General features: G+C 40.9%; 2 protein-coding genes across 2 annotated transcripts in view; both read left to right on the top strand.

The window, feature by feature from the left end:
• LOC118405902 (low-density lipoprotein receptor-related protein 1-like) overlaps nucleotides 1–19,996 on the top strand; it is a 128,174-nt gene that overhangs the window by 75,304 nt on the left and 32,874 nt on the right. The window contains exons 45-58 of the mRNA XM_035805731.1: nucleotides 5–96; nucleotides 1,050–1,194; nucleotides 2,011–2,197; nucleotides 2,738–2,945; nucleotides 3,552–3,744; nucleotides 4,368–4,493; nucleotides 5,176–5,301; nucleotides 15,380–15,496; nucleotides 15,735–15,851; nucleotides 16,540–16,689; nucleotides 17,199–17,312; nucleotides 17,647–17,769; nucleotides 18,679–18,807; nucleotides 19,614–19,733. Coding sequence (XP_035661624.1) covers nucleotides 5–96; nucleotides 1,050–1,194; nucleotides 2,011–2,197; nucleotides 2,738–2,945; nucleotides 3,552–3,744; nucleotides 4,368–4,493; nucleotides 5,176–5,301; nucleotides 15,380–15,496; nucleotides 15,735–15,851; nucleotides 16,540–16,689; nucleotides 17,199–17,312; nucleotides 17,647–17,769; nucleotides 18,679–18,807; nucleotides 19,614–19,733 — 1,947 coding nt within the window. The remainder of the gene's footprint in view (nucleotides 1–4; nucleotides 97–1,049; nucleotides 1,195–2,010; nucleotides 2,198–2,737; nucleotides 2,946–3,551; nucleotides 3,745–4,367; nucleotides 4,494–5,175; nucleotides 5,302–15,379; nucleotides 15,497–15,734; nucleotides 15,852–16,539; nucleotides 16,690–17,198; nucleotides 17,313–17,646; nucleotides 17,770–18,678; nucleotides 18,808–19,613; nucleotides 19,734–19,996) is intronic.
• LOC118405900 lies at nucleotides 5,453–11,535 on the top strand. The gene is made up of 2 exons (XM_035805729.1): nucleotides 5,453–6,156; nucleotides 6,833–11,535. The coding sequence occupies exons 1-2, from the start codon at nucleotides 6,057–6,059 to the stop codon at nucleotides 10,609–10,611; spliced, it is 3,879 nt and encodes a 1,292-aa protein (XP_035661622.1). The 5' UTR covers nucleotides 5,453–6,056; the 3' UTR covers nucleotides 10,612–11,535.

Here is a 19,996-nt window from a genome sequence, read left to right as displayed (position 1 = left end):
ATAGCACATGATGCGTACCTGCTGTATTCTGAGAGGATCAGCCTGAAGAGTGCTCATGTTATAGACTCCAAGAATAGGCCGATAGAAACTATTCAGGTGAGAAAACCTTTTTTGTAACAGGTAGATCTGATATTACTGAAGATTAGTAGAGTGCCAATAAAGGCAGGCTTAATAAAAAGTTCTAAACTGAAACTATTTGATGTCTTACAGAGGGATTACTGTGGTGTGATTGCTGTCACTTAGCCAAAGAATGAGTCCACTCTAGTATATACATGTACATCAATGAAGATTAGATAGGCCCCTACTCTTTAGTATGGCCAGTACATTTACATACTCGAGGTGTGGCACTTCTCAAACATAGGTCCTTCAAGTTTACGACCCATTTGAGAGGCTGTCCCTAACTGAAGATAGATGCTGAATTAGACTTGTCATAATGAATACTTGTAGAGTGAGGAAATAGTTACAAAGGCACAACATTGGGGCCTGTGAGGTATTAAAATCCGGCAGGCATAACCATACTCCTTTAAATGATAGAACATGTAAATTCTGTGACCATTTGTATATCGAAGACGAGACACTTTTTTACTAGACTGTACATTATATGAATACGAACGCCAATCCCTATACGATGCTATACGAATAGACAATAATCATAAGAAAATGTCAAAACAAGATTTATTTAAGTACTTGATGTCATGCACGGACGATCATGCTATTGACGCAATATGTGAATATGTCTCCATATGTTTCAAAAAGAGAGAAGAACATGTTAGATGCAGCCATTAGCAATTTGTAACACATAGTGTCTTAGTTCCCTTTACATTTAGCTAGCCTAGTTTAAAACCATTGTATAGTTTAGCCTAGTTTAAAATCATTGTATTAGTTAAGTTTTTCCACTGCATCCACAAGACCACATGTGGTCATTTTGTGCATTTAGCCCTCGGGCATGAATATGCAATGAAGATTATCATATCATATATTAAAACCTAGAAGTATAACCTAAAGATTCTGTCACCCTAACCCGAGATCACCTTTCTATTCATCTCTAGCTGAAGGATAACATGAGGAATGTGATTGGCCTGGCGTTTGACTACGGAAACGGGACCAACAAGAGGATCTTCTACAGCGACATTCACCATGGCAACCTCCAGTCTGTGTACGAAAATGGGACAGGACAGAAAATCATTGTGGAAAGTGAGTTCTTTAGTTGAAACATTTTTCTTCACAGTGTCTTGTCCACAGTGTATACAATATATCTTGGAAGGCTCTGTTAAACTGGGCTGAGGTTTCCACCTTTTTGGGTACGGCCTGTAACCAGAGAATCTTCTAAATGTTTTATTTCTATTTATTTATTTATTTGCCAATGATACAACTCTTTACACGGATCTGCCTAGGCAGCTTTGGGCTGGTGGCGGCAGATCCACAGAGATACGGACGAACATACATCATCGGTCGACGGGATCGCACATGTTCGCACATGTTTACACACGACAGGGTTATACCGCCCCTTACGGGGTGACATACCCTTTCATATGCGCCAGGTCTCCCGTCCGGGTGATTGATGTGAATCACCGTTTGCCAAAGCTAGGTACTCATTTTCACCTGAGTATAGTGAGGAAAGCCGTGTAAAGTGCCTTTCCCAAGGGCACAAGATCGGCAACACGGTAGGCGGATTTGAACCCGCAACCTCTCGGTCACGGGGCGAACACGGTCCCACTGCGCTACGCGGTCCCACTAAATGTTTTCTCCAGGTAAATGCGAATGACTGAATGATTGACAGCTATTTAGAGGAACTACCTACAAAAATGGAAACCTCAGCTATTTTAGCAGAGCCTTCCCAAGGTATACTGTATAGGCAGTGGGCAAAGCTCTGCATTGAGTTTTTTTCCTGTTGTGAGTCTGATTCAAAGATGATCTTTAATTTGTTCTCTTCTCAATGTGGTAGGGAAATGGAGGAATTTTTCCTCTGCATATGTGGAAGTCATGTTAACCTATTGTTTTCTTCTCTAGATGTTGGATCAGTTGAGGGCCTTGCCTACCACAGGAGAAATGACGAACTGTTCTGGACGAGTTACACGGACTCCAACATTCGCCGCTTCTCTCTGAACCAGACCAAGCCAGGAGCGCGGAACGAGACCATCGTCGTACTGTCCCAGGAGGACCACCCTCGTGCTATCGTGCTGGATGAATGTCAAGGGTATGGAAAATATGTTAGACTGTGTACAAGACTTGAAGAATCTTAAACAAGTTTCCTAAAATGCCTTTGAGGGCAGCAAGAGCCTGTACAATTCTTGCATAGCGGGGTTAAATTGGGAAAGCTCATTTTCAGAGTGGAATGGCTTTGAAGGCTTTTTGGAATATTACATTTTGGTATAGGGTTGATTTCTCAAATGCTTTTTATGGGTAGGGAGAGGGAGTGAAATATGCTGTATTTCATTGCGAATATTGCTTTTCTACATGTAGCTTGAAGTTGATTTATTACAAGGATTGAGCCATGTTATAGAATCTGTTATGTGACTGGTAGGGAAAGACTTCAATGGAAAATACATTGTACAAAATGTACATGGTCTCTGAAAATTTCTAATGTCACAGTGATAATTAACTTGCTTTTGCTGGGGCAGGGAATTATGACACCAGAAAATTAATACCAAATTGTACTTGTCACTACTAGATAAGTGTGTCTATTTGATTGTCATTGCAAATATGTGGAAATATCTAAACTGTATTTGAATTTCAGGCGTATCTGGTGGACTAACTGGAATGACAAGAGTCCGAGCATCATGACGTCGTACATCGGTGGCCAGGAGGTGGTGTCTATCGTGCAGGGGAGTGACATCCGTACACCTAATGGTCTAGCGATCGACCACGCGGCAGAGAAGCTCTACTGGTCTGACGCCACTCTGGACAAGATCGAGAGATGCAACTATGATGGCAGCAACAGAGTGGTGGGTCTTAGATATTATGTGCAACAGAAGCTTGCCTGAATTTTACAAAATTGAGATAATGAGCCTCACCCAATTGAGCTGGATACTATTAAATTTCTGAAGAATATGGTATTTTACAGTGACTGTTTTAGCTGCTTAACAGTTTCAGCTTAGTTGCAGTTCCAGTCAAGATCATGGTATTTTTTATTAGCATTGGGTTAATTTATTGTTCTGTTGACATGATGGCAAGAAGAGCTGTTTTAGATGAAATACCAACAATCTCAGGTGCAAAGAACTGATTCGGGGAAAAGATTCGGATTCAGAAAAGATTTTAAAGAAAAATGCACTTTTAAAGAAAGATACAGCAATTATAGTATTGACAGAGTGGGACATGTACATGTTAGTTGGTACCTTTAGTTCCTCCCAAAGCATCATGTTGTATTTGTTGGCAAATGACACTTCTCGGTTCCTAGCTACTAGTTCCATTTCCCTCATTGCCTTAAAGCCAAATTTTGGAAAAAATTCTTCTTTTTTTCCAAATCAGGCAAAAAGTAATGAGTGCATTGATGGAATCCATAAGATTTACTTGCTGTGGCCTTACAATAAATCTCACAATCAATGTTCCAGGTGATCCTACAAGTGGAGCCAGTGCACTCCTTTGGCCTGGCTGTGTATGGTGACTACATCTACTGGACAGACTGGGTACGGCGTTCTGTCATGGCTGCCAACAAGCTGGACGGCAGCAACGTGAAGGTTCTACGCAGCGACATCAGTCAGCAACCAATGGGAATCATCGCTGTTGCAAATGAGACCAACAACTGTGAGTATAGTGTTTGTTTGTATTGCATCACTGGTAAAACGTAACCAGCTTTGTAAAATATGTGTAAAACCGGACTGTAAGGTTTCATCCACTTTTACTGGGTTGGATCTATACTCCTTATGGTAAATGTGGTGCGTTCCTTCATGTGCTCAAGATGTGGCTCTTCTCAAAGATGGGGCCTCTGGGTTTTTGTCCAATCCAAGAGGACATAAAGCTTAGGAAATACGATTAATATATAAAGTGCTTTTCACAAGGGTAGAGCACAGAGGCATGTGCACAGAGGCATTAGTATAAAGATAACAAAAACCTTTCAAGTGAGCACACTTTATATACATGCCTCTGATGTCTGCTGAATTCAACCATTTCCAATATCACGCATTATTCCACATTATCAGCTGTACAAGGAAAACTGTTGGGTGTTCAAAATTGAAAATAGATTTGTCACACATGAGATATGTACATGTTTGTATGTTTGAGTACATGTGCAATTCCAGCGTTCTATAATATCTAGATGTAGGTCTAGGGAAATCTCTATCAAACTGAAACTTGTTCTGAAAATAATGTAGTAGTTGAATTTGCTTTTTAAGCTAAGTTAAACCTCTTTTTCCTCTGCCCCCTTCCAGGCATGCTGAGTCCATGCCGTACCCTGAATGGAGGATGTGACCATGAGTGCAGTGTCTTGCCTACAGGACTGGTCAACTGTACCTGCCGCCCTCCTAAAGTACTCATGGACGCCACACGATGTGTTGGTGAGTTAACTAGTCACATATGTACATGTACGCTTCCTTGCTCATCAGAGATTCAAGAAGACATTAAGCACTATTTTATGTAAAATTGGTTTTGTTGTCCTGAAAATAATTACAAATTGCGGTCATGCTGATCCAACTATTCTATGTATAAGATATTTTTTGAGGGTAGATTACACCAAAAGTACATGTGGTTTGTGCTTGTAATATGACTGACTTTAAAACAAAGTTAATCAGCAATATGATAAGTTTTACTGTAGTTAGCATAATGATTGCTGCAACTCATAATGATTGCTGCAACTGATGCTTAAGATGTATTTATTTTAAATGCAGGTGCAGGTAACATTGGAAATTACTTGCACCAGACAACATTTACCTGCACCACTCTGAATTTAGAAGTATTGATCATACAAAAATCTGTCCAGAAACCATTGCCATTATTTCTTGTATACTTCATACTAGGTGGTAACAGTCAATGCAGCTAGTAAAGTCCACATTATGATACATGATAAACCCAGTACATGGGTGCAGGTTAGGTGTACTACTAGGTAGACATCAGGAATACCTGCACAGCTTTAATTTTACCTGCAGTTACCGGCATACATTGTACACACAATACATGTATATGCAGGTAAGTGCCCTGCTATTGGTTTGAAGAGCTCACAAATCACAATTCTTTCCCCAGTACCTGAGGTGACCTGTTCCCCCAGCCAGTTTGAGTGCAGTGCGAGTGGCTGTGTGCCATATGAGGACTCCTGTGATGGGGTACCAGATTGTGAAGATCGTACTGATGAGGCAAAGCCTTACTGTGGTAAGCTGGAGATTTCCATCTAGCAGTCCTCAATAAGGTGTTGTAGTAAATGTTTAGAAACAAATTATATTGGCAGGCTTGCTCATGTTTTGGTGCTTACTGGTCCAAGAAAATAATAAGAGCAAAGTAGAGTTGAGTTTATAGTTATTTCTAGGGGTGCCGCACGGCCCGCGATTTCCTATCCCAACGCGCTGACACGCGCTAAAACCGAAAATTGCGCAATGTTTGAGGCTCAAAGTTGGGCATTTAACGGACAAAAAACGCCTAGATTTTTGTATCAGTAGTTGAAGAGGGTTCTTATCTGCATATCTGTGAAAGTTTTATAAAAATACCTTCAACCATAAGCGAGCAATCGCCCGCCGGGAAATGCGTGTTTTGCCCGCGGCGCCATGAACGCCCTCCCCCGTGCGCAGTATTGCCGGGGGCCGGTTGCGTTCGAAAGGGATTGCGGGATTTGTCTACAATCGTAAACAAGAAAGTTAGCCACCAATTTGTAGCCGACACTTCGAGCTACAAAATGCTACCACCGTTAAACGGGTGCGACGTCGGTGTGAAAAAATATTCGCATGTAAACTTTTCAAAGTCGATTATCTCAGCAATGTCCCTCCGTAAAAAATTTTTAACGGTTATATTTTTGAAAAATTCAGAAGTTTGCCTTTCTGTTGGTACCAAATTCGCATATATTTGAGCGATTACAACGCCCGGAACATGGGGCTACTTTTAGCATTACCGACTGGATTTTCTCGATTTCCAACATGGCGTCCGCTTCGCCCGGGGGCGAAGATCGATCTCACGATGCCGGGATTTCTGCGACATCCGACTCAAATGAGGCCGCTAATATACCCAAAAGGCCAGGTAAGGAATGTTTCTCGCCTTTTATGTAGTTTTTAGGTGGAATATATGAGTTTTATAGCAGATATTGCCGTCTGAATATCGAGGGAAATGTAGCACATGCTTACCTCATGTAGCGTCCCTTGTCCGGACATGTTCGCTGGCTCTGTCGTTGCTTTTATTTTGATTTTTGGGCCAGAACTACGGTGAATTGATCCTTGTTAACGTACATTCAGTAATTTCACCGAAAAACTATGTTTTATGCACTGTTTCTTTACAATATCGAATCGATTTTATGTACCAAAATCTGCAGCGTTACCAGTACTACTTACGTAGTAGGGAGAGGGTGGGAGGGGGGCGGCGGCTGCCCAGCGTCCCCGACCTTTGAAAGAATATTTTTACAATCTTATTTCACTACAATATTTTATTTTGTCTCTTGACAAGATTTAATGAACTTTGCTTAGGTTTTTATTGAACCTTAGACTGATCTCTTTGGGATCTATTTACTATGCTGACATTACTCAATAGCAAGTTCCATTACATATCAGCTGTTACATATAATAATATATGATATAGTGCTAACTATGACATGAATGTGGTCAATATTTAAATGACATTACAATGTACATTTTTAGAGATAAGTATTTGAGTTAAACTTGATATTTAGATAACATTCCATCCTTCATAATCACATTCACAGGAATATCTGTTGTTGGGCCAGAGTGCGAGAAGGCAGGCATCACACCCACGGTGTTGCAGAACGGATGGACCAGCCAGCAGATGGACGAGCCAGCTCCCACGATAACCAACATGATGGTGGCTGAAATCGAAGCTTTTCGCACCAAGACGAAGGCAACACTTCCTGATGCCAAACAGTGGCTGGAAGGACTACTTGGGAAAGGCTTCTTTGATGATGTGAAGAAAACCAGCTTTGAGTACTCTCTGACATCAAGGAGAGAGAAGATGAATAAGGCAAAACAAAACAAGACCCCAAAACTTCTCGACTACCTGAAACAAACATACACAAAGCCCATCCCAAGAAATGCACAACCAAACAATCCAGAACCATCAACCTCTAATCTTTCTCAGAAGCTTGAAGCTGCAAAGAAGTCCAAGGGTATACTACAGAGAGAACTCAAGGAGAAAGATTTGGAAATTCAGGGCATGGTTGTGAAGAATTTCAGCTTGGAAAAACAGCTGGAAGCAAAGGATAGACAAAAAGAGAAGGAAGAGAAAAGGATGAGAAAGAAGGAGAAGCTGTTAGAAAAGAGAGAAGCAGAAATGAAGGAGAGTGCTATCGAACTCAACATAAGGAACTGGAAAGAAAAGTTGAGACGGAGGGACAGCAACATAACAAAGCTTAAAGAGTTAGCAAAGGGCTCCAAGAATACAGCAGCAAAACTTCAGCAGTTGAAGAAGGACAAGGGAAAGGGTAGCCGTCAACTGCAGTACTTCAAGAAGAGAACTAGAGCATTGGAGGAAGAGCTGAAAGACTTAAAGAAGAAGAACAAAACAAAGGACAAAAGACTTTCCCAACTCGAGCAAGAAGTTGAGGACCTTGTAGAGCAGGCGTTGGAAAAGCGAGAAATCAAGCTACGTGAGGGCCCCCACAAAAACAGTGCTTTCACAGAAGATGTGAGGGAATGCTTCATGGCACTGTTGACCTATGAAGTGAGCTCCCACAACTTATCCAAGGTAGCTTGGTGTGTGCTGACAATCCTTGCCAAGATTAAAGTTAAGCTATCTGACTTCCCTGGTGAAACATTTTGCCAGGAGATGAGGAATGAAGCCAACCTCACAGCCACCGTCCATGTAGCTGAAGTCATTGCTCAGAAGAGTAATAACACGATCCACAGTGATGGCACTAGCAGAGATCAGCAGAAAGTTGTGGGTCTGCAAGCCTCATGTGGAGGAAAGACAGCTACAATGGGTCTGCAAGAAGTGACGAGTGGAGTTGCTGAAGAACAGCTGGAGGCATTTAAGTTCACTTGCAACAAGATGGCGCAGCTGACAGCCTCCCCAGAAAGGGTAGAAGCCAGATATAATGAGCTGGTGTCATCCTTCAAGAACACTATGGGCGATGGCGCTGCAAGTCAGAAGCGTTTTAACCAGCTACTTGAAGAGTATCGACAGGAAATACTACCACATGTGCAACAAAACTGGGAAACCCTGACCACACAGCAGCAGGAGAGCTTGTCGAAAATGAACCACATGTACTGCAACCTCCATGCTTTAATTGGGTTTGCAACCTATGCAGATGAGGCTCTTACTGAGCTGGAGACGAAAGTGTGGCGGGCAAGGGATGGGCCGCTGGGTGTCGAAGATCTTAGGGAGTTTCAAGACAAGAATGGAAGGTACAGTTGGCCCCTGAAAGACTCCGCCACACAAAGGCTCGTAAGAACAACCTGTTCTGCCTTTGGGCCAGAGGGAAGCCAGAGCGCGGGGCGAATTCAGGCATTCAAGGATTTTCTGCACCTGTCCTCTAAGTCCGTCGATGGTGAGGAGGTGCAGAACAAGAAAAGCCTTGTCAAGCTGCTTTCGTTCCGCGCTAACCGCTTTAACATTGTGTTTAAAGCTGCTGCAGCAGTCTACCACCACAATGGCGACATCCGACGGTTGTTTGAAGAGGGGTTTGTGAAGGCAGACAACAAACTACTAAAAGCTGTGCTGGCAGACTGCTCTTGCGATCCACTGCTTGCAGGCTGCAGGGCATTGGGAATCATTGCTGTCCAGATCACTGAACCTTACTGGAGACTGATTGAAATGAAGGATGTCCACATTCTTGATCTGTCTTCCCACCTTCAATCAGCCCTAGCCAAGTTTAAGCAGTGGGCGAAGGATGCTACACCACTTCTCCAACCTGACATGCCACCACTCTTCCACACAACACAGCCAGTACAACCTATCAAAGATGAGGTCTTCAACTCTCTGTACAACAATACCTCTGACAACATCTCCACTATGACAAAGCAGGCCCTGGAAGTGATTCTGTCCCACATGATCGTGGTCCTGGAAAGAAGATTTCCTGAACAGTTATATGGGGCATATTCAGACAGCAGCAATCCAACACAGAGAGAAGAAATGAAGGGAATGGAAAAGAGCAACAGAAGGGGGGAGAATGACTTTGGTTATTGGTCCCAGATCCTGACAACCAAACCTTCCATCTCTCTAATGGCTGCTGAGGGCCAGCTAATGTTCAAAACAAACAAAACTGCAGAATGGTTGAGGAAGTTGTCAAAGGACAACCCTGGCAGGTACAGTGCAATACTGTCACTCGTCAAAAAGAGGAAGAATGAGTGGAAGAAGAAGTATGCAGAAAGAGAAAATGAGCAACAAGAAGCCAGAGAGGCTAAGTTACAAGCTCAAGCAGAGGAGCATGCAAGAAAAATCAAAAAGAAAGAAGAACAGCAGGATGGAAGGAAGAAACAGTTGGAAGAGTATGGAGGGCCAGCTTCAACCCCTGCAGAATGTGAGGAATTCATTGCAACCGTGTCACCACTTCCAGAGAACAAGGAGAAACTTGCTCTCAGGGCACACATAACGTACCTAAAGGAGAAACACCCTGCTTTTGCAAAGTCCAACAGCCTGTTCATACTTTCATCTGGTGGAAGAGACCATAAACCTGACATTCTGTCTGCAAACTTGCGTTCGATTTTACGCTCACCAGAACTCCAAACTCAAAGTGAAGCAGCTACAGAGCCAGAAGAGGCAACAACATCCGCCCCACAGCAGCGGTTGACAGCTGAGGATGCTAATGACAAAGTTGACAGAATTAAGGCACAGTTTGCAAAGAAGGCAGCAGAATGCAGTAAACAGCCTCGTAATGTTGAAAGACCAGTTGAGGGTGCAGAAAACAGTGAGAGCATCGACTGGGATGACAGTGAAGAGGAAAGTGATGCAGAGGAGAGTGATGCAGAGGAGAGTGATGCAGAGGAGAGTGATGCAGAGGAGAGTGATGCAGAGGAGAGTGATGCAGAGGAGAGTGATGCAGAGGAGAGTGATGCAGAGGAGAGTGATGCAGAGGAGAGGAATGCGGAGGAGAGTTCGGAGGAAGATGGAGAAGAAAGCAAACAACACAGGGAGGAACCTCCAGCAAAGAAACAAAGACTGTCAGACTCAGAGAAAGATGAGGAAGATGAAGAGGACATTGTTAATGGAAGCATGGTTGTAGTTGCCTATGAGGATGATTGGGCTTTGGGCGAAGTGAAGGAAGTGAAGGATGACGGTGAACTGGTTATAAAGTATATGCAGAGAAAGAAATCTAAGAAAGGAAAGTGTACTTTCTTTTGGCCAAGGAGAGGATGTGTATACACAGTAGAGGATAAGTTTATCCTATGTACAGTAGCAAGCTCCAGTGTACTACCAAACAAAGACACTTTAGGAAGAGACAGTGTAATTTCAGATGATGACTTCACTGAGATCCAGAGAAAATACAACATCTACTACAATCAATACTTCGCCAAGGGCCAGCACCGATGATCCTCCTGAAAAAGAAAATACTTAGAGTTATTCCTGCTCATGATATAGCAACAATACAGGATAGATATACACATTCAGTATAACATGGTACATAGAACTATGTTGAGTGCCCTAAGGATATACAGTGAAAGATATTGTTTCACATGATTCATATGTATGTCAAATGTAATGTGAGCATTTTGTTAACCTTATCAATGTCATAAAACTAGTATATGCACATCAGATGTGTCAATTTTGATGGCAGATTTGGACTCGGCATGTGCAAAAACCCCCTAGGAGCAAAGTTTGTGCAGATTCGTCCAACTACTAGCGAAATATTGTGATTTCGCATATTTAATGAGGGGACTTAGTAATTATTACGCCCAAAATGTAGTCAAGTGTCATAAAATCATATTTTGTGATGAGATACATCAATTTTAATGTCATATTTGGATTCAGCACCCAGAAAAACCCCCAGGATGTAAAGTTTGTAGGAATTGATCAAAGTATATGAGAAATATTGCAATTTTGCATATTTAATGAGCTGACTTAGAAATTTTCTTGTTGACCTTCGTCGACGTACCTGTTTATTCTGTAAATATTTACCATGTTTCGAGGTTATGTAACTCAGGAAATGATGACTCTACAAAGCTGAAGTTTCTACATGTTTTAATATGCTAACAATAAAGTCTTTAAAAGGTGAATTGATGGTTGTGTGATATTCTGTTCTCAAAATATATAAGTATGAATATTTGATAAAATTGCTTATTTACCGAATTCGTTAAAACAAAGGCCCCAAAACGAAACTTAAATTGTAAATATCTCGGCCATACAACATCCAATTTGCTTCAAACAAAAACTATTTTGTTTCTTTCAGTAAGCTCTTTCTGATGAACTTAATTGCAAATTGCTAAGAACAAGTTGAATTTTTTGTCCAATACCCCTATTATTTCTATCAAGTTTCTATAGTCAAAGGCAGTTAGCATTTTTATATGAAGATAGAATTTTAAAATGCCATTGGGAGTCATATACTCCATCAAACAGAATCCTTTGTAGCATAATGGAACATTTAGATCCTCTAGACCTGGACCGTACCTGAACTTGAATTTTCTGTACCGGTGTGGCAGCGATCTCCCCCCCCCCGTGATCTCGCCCCCCCGGGGGCGAAATCACTAGCGATCTCGCCCTCCCCGGCTAGTGATCTCGCCCCCCTACCTCGCCCCCCTTTAGCGATTTCGCCCCCCCCCCAAAAAAAAACGGGTTTACATGACATTTTAGAAGTTGATTGGTATAAATCACAAAATGCAGTTTCAGAATGATATAAGTACACGAGTTTGATACATTCATAGTATCAATATTAACGTAATTACATGGTAATAAGATAGTTGAACTTGTTTCAGACAAGGAGGGTTGGGTCCCTTGTATTCCCTTTATTCCATATACATGAGTCTTGACATAAGATGTATTTCATTGTATTCACCTGTCCTCAAGCAACCTACAGTCAAACCTGCCCAAGACGACCACCCAGGGGACCGGAAAACAAGAAATCTTTTAAAAAAAGTTGTGCCTTGCCGCGTGTTAGGGATATCATCAGGAAAAAGTAGGTCAGCACTTCAAGCCCGGCAAGGCAAAATGCTGTGCCTTGGCAAAAACACAATACAATGACCAGGACTGTTTTTACTGTTTCTGAAAGAGCTAACCAAGAGGAGTAAAATGCTTTTTAGATGAAGCGAATATCTTGAAGGGTTGCTGAGATATGGCTCCACAAAGTTGCCAAAACCTACCCTCAGATATGACCGGCTGCGCGATAAACGATGAAAATCAAAAAAATACCTTTTTTGAGGGGTGATGAAAAGGCTGCAAAGCTTGTTTTATCTTATTTCCCCGTAATATGTACTACATAGAATCACTCCACAGAGTTCTGAACATTCATGGCATTTTATTATGCTTTTACACAGGGTCGATGTATGCAGCACCCACTGGTGTCCTTTCACACAATAATTGTCATCTTACCTTATTCTTTAAGAAATAAGTAAATTTGGGTTTAAAAGTTCACATTTTGGGTTACAGTCAATGGTGTTTTTTGCACCAGTTGAGTCGCATTGTACAAGATTGAATATCATACTTCATATACTTTTGCAATGTACACAACATTATGGTATCTTATATTACCAACAATGTCACATCTATAGAATATCAGCAATATTAATTGCCTTATAACAAGGTCAACTTGGTCAAGGTGAAAGGTAAGTGTGTGAATATGTCGCATTATTTTCATGTTGAGCCATGATGTTACACTGTATCAACAGTACAACTTTACACTTAGATACATTTGTAATAAAATATAGAAGACAGATGTTTGTACTAATAAGAGATAGAATATCAATAGGTAGACATTGTGTAAACACTAAATTTATTAGGACAAGTTGTAAGATATGCTAAAGAAAGCAATAAACTAATAAGAAAAAATTACTAAGAAACATTTTACATACATGTAAGTTTCATGACTAAAACATGGATAAAGAAACACTGCATAGAAATTATATTGCTGGGATTGACTTGAGAAAAAATTGTTCAAAAGCACATTTTCTTCAACATGCCCCCCTCCCCCAAACACTACAAATTGTATCAAGTATTTTACCTTGAAATTCTTCATCCATAGCGTCAAAAAAGGTTCTATTTGTGCCGCTTCAGTCACATATCCTCCGTTTCTGAGGGGCACGCGGCCCAAAATTTGGCGCGTTTGGATCGCCGCAAAATTTGGCGCGCAGCCGCCCGGCCAAATCGGGGCGATCGTCGGGGAAAACAGCTCGGCGCTTCGCCTTCGTGAATGCTAGAAACTTGCCGATGACATCAAAACAGCCGGAAGTGTGGAACCACGATCCGACGCTCCGGCCTCCCCGCTTACGGCGCGCCGTTTTCACCGGCAAATTTCTGGCGTTTTAAACAATTTTCAAGCAAAAGAAACACATCACAAGAAAGAGAAACTTATATCCTTTATTTTGATGGGTAAATTTGCCTCTAGAACCGGATAGTTTTTGTACCGCGGGTGTGGGAAGATGGTAGTAAATTTACGGATCGCCGTACGGCAGAGGGTTTTCGTGGTAGCGTTGAAATACATAGTCAAACGTTCTTGAGACGTTTCGATGACGTCATTGCCTACTTATATATTCACATGCATTGCATTGGTCTAATTAGGCATTTATTTCATCTTTATGAATAGGTAATGCAAATTATTATACGAGATAATTCACTTGATTATATTTTACTCCAATGGATCTGAAATATCACCATATACGAACGCTTCATTCATTCGATGTAACCAGATTTAAGAGGCTTTCAGTACCGACCACAACTGTTATCAAATGCGTAAAGGGGAGGTATAAAGCTTGACGGGGATGTACTGTTGGTCGCCTAAGCCGTAAGTTTGTCCACGAGAAAGAGAACTGGGAAGGGCCTTTGGAAGGGCCTTTGGAATGGCTGGGTTAACATTGTTTGAACCATCGATCCAACCATCCAACCATCCAACCAAGAAAATAGTGGCCACAAGGCCATGCCGCTGGCGCGGCAAGGCAAAAACGGTCGATTTGGACAGGTGGTCGCTGAGAAGAGTATCAACTCAAAACATGCCCGATGCAAAGTATAAATGGTTTCCGTTGTGTTTAATGCCAAATAGCAAGCACACTGCACGCACGCAAAGAAGCAAGGTCTTTAATGTCAAATACAACACGCACACTGTAAACTGTAAATTTAACCCCAAAATCCGACGCAGACTGGCCGATCTCGGCACAAAATCGCGCCAAGTTATCATCAAAAATCGATGAAAACCTCAATTTTGAAAATGATGCGGTCGTTATGGGTCCGAATTTGGGGCGGTCGCGTTGGCCAGGTGGTCGTTGAGAAAAGGTTGCTTAATGCTTACATCAATGGGAAAATAAATCGGGACCGAGAAAAAGCGGTCGAAATGGCCAGGTGGTCGCTGAGAAGAGGTGGTCGCTCGGGCAGGTTTGACTGTATATATCTACAATATGAAGTCTCTACCATGAAGTGACCACAAAAGAACTATGTAATGTCTTTATTGATTATGCAAATATTAGGTATTAATTAGAATAATGCACATTTTGGTATATGCACCTGGCCAAGGGATATCTTCACCTCCAACATGACTGTTTTTTCTAGTATTTTGGAACTGATGCATTTACCCGTGTTTCTTAAGACTGGTACTTTACCAGTGTTTGTGTAGCATTTAGCAACAGCTATATCAACTTGCGCGTAGATAGTGTTTATAATGAGAAACTATTATTTACGTGTTTTTGTTAGTGCTTTGGAAATGTTTCCAGCACAAGAAAGAAAACACAGTGACAAATTGAAAACATATAGCTGACGTATTCCGTACCATAGACGGTGTTGATTTATACGTTCGCAGTAGCACTGTTTTTATGCCACCTCAGCTGCAAAAATTGTCTTTTTCATTCCAATGTCAGGTTTGCACCGAACAATATAGTATCGACTTTCGAGGTATGACATCTTACGGTACGGTAATAAGTTGCCATATAGGTACCAGGTAACACACCATATACGTTACTCCCCAGGTGCAGTATAGTACCAGGTAGCGCACCTGTAATATGTAGTAACCAGCTACTCTTGGGGGGGGGGGGGCGAGATCGCTGTCACACCGGTACCCTCCACTTATGATGACTGATAACTAGTGTTCCAGGAAAGTTTGAAATTATAAGATTTGATGTGATGTGAAATGCAGTATAGACTGTTGCATCTTTATTTTTTGTAGCCACTCGTGAGTGCCGTGATGGTTGGAAGAGGTGCCGCAACGGTCGCTGCATCTCTGAGCAGAAATGGTGCGACGGGAAGAACGACTGTCATGACAACTCTGATGAGGACAGATGTGGTAAGCCCCAATATATATTCCTCCTATATATCTACAATATATGAACCTTGCACATATCAAAGATGTTCTGAGCCTATTGTATATCCTAGTATCCAATCATAGTATAGCTGCCAAGTTTCTTTCATCTTTTGGACAATCTTTTGTTGCATCAGAGTAATGGTCATTGCCTACAATCTCTCTTTTAACCTATGTATATGATGATGTCGTCAGTATTTTTAATAACCTTTTATTTCTGCAGATGAGAGAAGCTGTGCCCCAGGAGAGTTCCGCTGTAACAATGGGCGCTGTATCGACGAGTCCCTGAGGTGTGACCAGAGAATCTTCTGTGACGATGCTTCAGATGAGATTGGCTGTCGTAAGTGTCCAACCAACACTGTCAGTACTTTTGGGGGAGTAAGAAATCGACTTGGCGATAGGATTAATTTTGTCAGTAATACTTAATGATGAAAAGCTTTCGTTTGTAATTGTTGTTAAAAGGAATGAATCTATGTCCCATATTACTATTAATTCAATTGGCATAAGTGATCTGAACAGTATTGTAATACAAGTTAATGATGGCAATTTCTTACAGCACTTAATCCCCCCCATCGGAAATGCTTGAAGCACTTTGTGGAAATGAACTGCTATTGCTCATTTCTTTGTTGAAACCTCCTTTAACTGTTTTTAGAATGTTACAAAAATGTCAATATTTGAAGTGATAGTGGTTCACTATTGATATGTGTGCATGGATTCACATGGTGAGAGCAAAAAAAGCTAAAAATAATTTTGCACCTGTCCATGGTGCTGAAAATGAGATTGTTCATTTTAGTTTTTTTTTTCATTTTGAGTTAGAATTTTGAGTTATAGTAAAGACAACTGAAAGCAATTTGAAAAGAAAATACACACCATCCTTTCTTTACAATGTGAAATATAAAGAAAATGGCCATTTGAAAGAAACAAATTACTTAGTATATCAAAGTGTTCCTACACAGCTGTTCCTAAAGTGAAAGTGAAGTGAAACACTACAGTGTCTATCATTTTCCACTTTCTTTCTTGTTTGACAGCTCCAGTTGACTGCAGTACATACAGAGAACGTGGACTGGAGGAAGTTCTATCTGGTTACATCAACTGTAACAAGACAAGTCTGTGTATCCTCCCACAGTGGAGGTGTGATGGGGAGAATGACTGTGGAGACAACTCTGATGAGGAAGACTGTAAGTGTGTTGTACTTGTGTATCATATAGCCATGTTTAGTGTTTTATGGTAAACACATTTGTGAAAGTTTAACTCTGCTGGTAGCAGTCTCACAGTTGAGCTCGTGGTTTTGATTAGTCGGTAACCAGTTCAATCCTGGATAGGGCATTTTGGTTGGGGCTGCCACCATCTTTCAATGTGCCTTGAGCATGTTATAAGGAAAAACCTAGAAACCCCTTCCTGTAACATTATATTATAAACTGCTACTGAAACAAGAAGGAAACTTGCTGCCCTATGTGCCAAGCACTAGGTAATAGGCATTACAAGGGTCTAAACAAACAAACACTTGAGAAAGTAGACTGTTAAAAACTGATGTTAAAATCTGTTACCATGATGTATCCGTCAGATCTCACACATGTACATGTACATGTACATCCACCATGCATCTGAAAAGATTTCCAGTGGTAATTTAGAAAGCAAAAAGATGGAATATTGATTTGATATCCATATCCATATCTCTGTTACACAGGTTTCTGTGGAAGCAGTTACTTCCAGTGTGCAAACGGACGCTGCATCCCGGAGTCCTGGAAATGTGACAACGACAATGACTGTGGCGACAACTCGGATGAACCACCTAGCTGTTGTAAGCTACTGTTACCATGTTTTGTATTTCTCAACTCTATTAAGAAGCAATCTTTTTGTTGTGTGACCTTGTCATTGTTGTTAAGGTTTTGACACGACTGAAAGATTGTCCTTTCAGTTTGGGATGTTATCCTTAAGTAAAAATACCCAACACAATTGACAAGAAGAGTAGGGATGACTCGGTGTGTTTGGCAAAAAAATGCGAGGCACTGTGAATTTAAAATCAAGCAGCATTTTTACTCTATTGCTACCTGCTTGCAAAGGCAGCATGCACCATCTTCATTGAGAGTGACTGCTGTATAATTTTTACACTTGTCACTGTGACTATTTTCCAGCATTCTCGTGCACAAAGGAGCAGTTCACCTGTAACAACTCCCGGTGTATCCCTCTGAACTGGAAGTGTGACGGGGAACAAGACTGTGAGGATGGGTCTGACGAGTCTTCTAACCTTATGTGTGGTACGTTACCCAGACATACAATGTAGATATGACCCTTCCAATCAGAGCAATTTCATTGTAAGGATCCTAGGTGTAAGAAGTGTATTCTTTTTTTTTTCAAGTGAAGACTGGACAATCTAGTGATAAATTTTAGACAATCATGTAATTGGTGTTTCTAAGAAGAGTTTCCAAATCTCCTGCATCTTAAAAATCACAGGCAGTTTGACTCAACATCTGTCATCTTGTTATAGGAAGCAGCTGTATACTTTATTTCCAAAGCATTTTATAAGTTCTATGTTAACTATTCCTTCTTGTCATTGTAAGATTTCCTTTTAGTCTTTCAACTTCTAGTCTTAAAGCATTAATTTATTTTTTACCATAATTTTTGCCACTGCATCTACATCACATACCATACTTTTCCACTTGTGCATGCTTAGCTGAATGGATAAAAGAACAGCTAGGTGAGAATTGCACAAACCTCATTTATGTTTAACACTATTAACTCTTGCTTACCATAACTTTCTACTTTGCATTTTTTATCTTTTGTAGTATGGCTGATCTACATTGCTGATGTACATTGTACATGTACATTGTAACTCATATTTACACATTTTTACTCAATGTGAAAAGCTACATTGTACAATGCATATGCTAGGATTGCTCAGTACATTTACATGTAGCAAACAGAAATTTCACATTGTTACTAACTACTAACTAGTCATCTTCCTCATTATCCTCATGTTAGCTACTTTCTCAGACCAAGTCTACTACTTCTCCAAGCATCTACTGTCTTCCACAATGATTATTGTAACAAGAATTTCTTGACTACATTTTCTACCTTCATTGTGTAGGAAAATGCTTTGAGAGGCTTAGCTTCCCATATGTTTGTCAATGCATTTTCTTTACATTATTGCGTACAAACTCCTACAGATCGGATCACGTGCCCGCCAGAACAGTTCCGTTGTGTGGAGAATGCTCGGTGTATCCCCAAACACTGGACTTGTGATGGTGATAATGACTGCCCAGATGCCTCAGACGAAATGGCCTCAGCAAACTGCAGTAAGTAAAGTATAACATAGGAAAGCACATAAAGCACTAAATGTAATAACCTATTTAGACTATTTTTAAAATAGTATATGTGAATAATAAAAGTAATAGTTATTCCTTCCTAGGTAGGCATCCGTCCATCTTTGCAAAAATAGAATATGTAATAAAAGTAATAGTGATTCATTACTAATACATGTGTCATTACTAATACATGTTTTAGTCAAGTAAGATCCATAGATTTACCTACTAAGACATTTAGAGAGAGTAAAAATGGTTTGGTGTAGAAAAACTTTTTTGTGGAAGAAAATATTATACCTGTCCGTGGTGCTGAAAATTTGATTGTTTAAAATTGAGTTTTGAGCTTTAACATTTTAGTTTTAATATTCCTCTAATGGGTAATGGGGATGGGTGAACTCAGCTGAGTGTCCTTGTGGCCACCCTACCCAAACTATGGGACACATTACAAAGTACTGCGTATTAGGCCCCAACATCTCCAACCAGGACCTACTAGAAGCTAATGAGGAGGCCGTGGCCTGGCTGCAGTACTGGCACAGAACGATATAATGATGACTATGTGAAATATTAAAGATGTAATGCACAACTTCTCTTGTGAACTCAGATACCGTAAAGGCAATTTAAAAGAAAAGATGTATTCCCATACCACAATGTCTTTGCAGTAGTTCCACTGCTGCAGGTAGGCATTACCCCTAGGGCTGGGTACCGGTACCCAATATTTATAAAATTATTACCCCTATCATCAAATCATGCCCGCTGCATTTTCCTTATCTTGATGTGATGTCTTTATTGCCTTCCCTCAGCCTTTACAGAGACATGTGACTCAGATGAGTTCCAGTGCCAGAACAGACGCTGTATCCAGGCTGCCTGGGTATGTGACCATGACAACGACTGTGGGGACGGATCTGACGAGAAGGAATGCAGTAAGTCTTATCCACATGCTAATAGGAGAAAAACTTTTCATATACTGAACAATGGTACCACCATCCCCATATTTCAGTGTGTTTTTAAAAGTGTTAGTGGTCCAGGTAGAGTTATTATCGTTGCCATCATTTTCTTTACTAAGGTGCAGTGTTACAAAATGTAGCCTGCGATACAGGTTACAGAAACTCTCCCAAAGTTTATTTTAGGTCCGAACAGAATTTCAGAGGGTCATAAAATTTACGCAACCCCTTTATTCTATCAA

Source organism: Branchiostoma floridae, chromosome 18 (assembly GCF_000003815.2).
Source record: "Branchiostoma floridae strain S238N-H82 chromosome 18, Bfl_VNyyK, whole genome shotgun sequence".
NCBI lineage: Eukaryota > Metazoa > Chordata > Leptocardii > Amphioxiformes > Branchiostomatidae > Branchiostoma > Branchiostoma floridae.
This window is presented reverse-complemented; position numbering and strand designations above follow the sequence as displayed.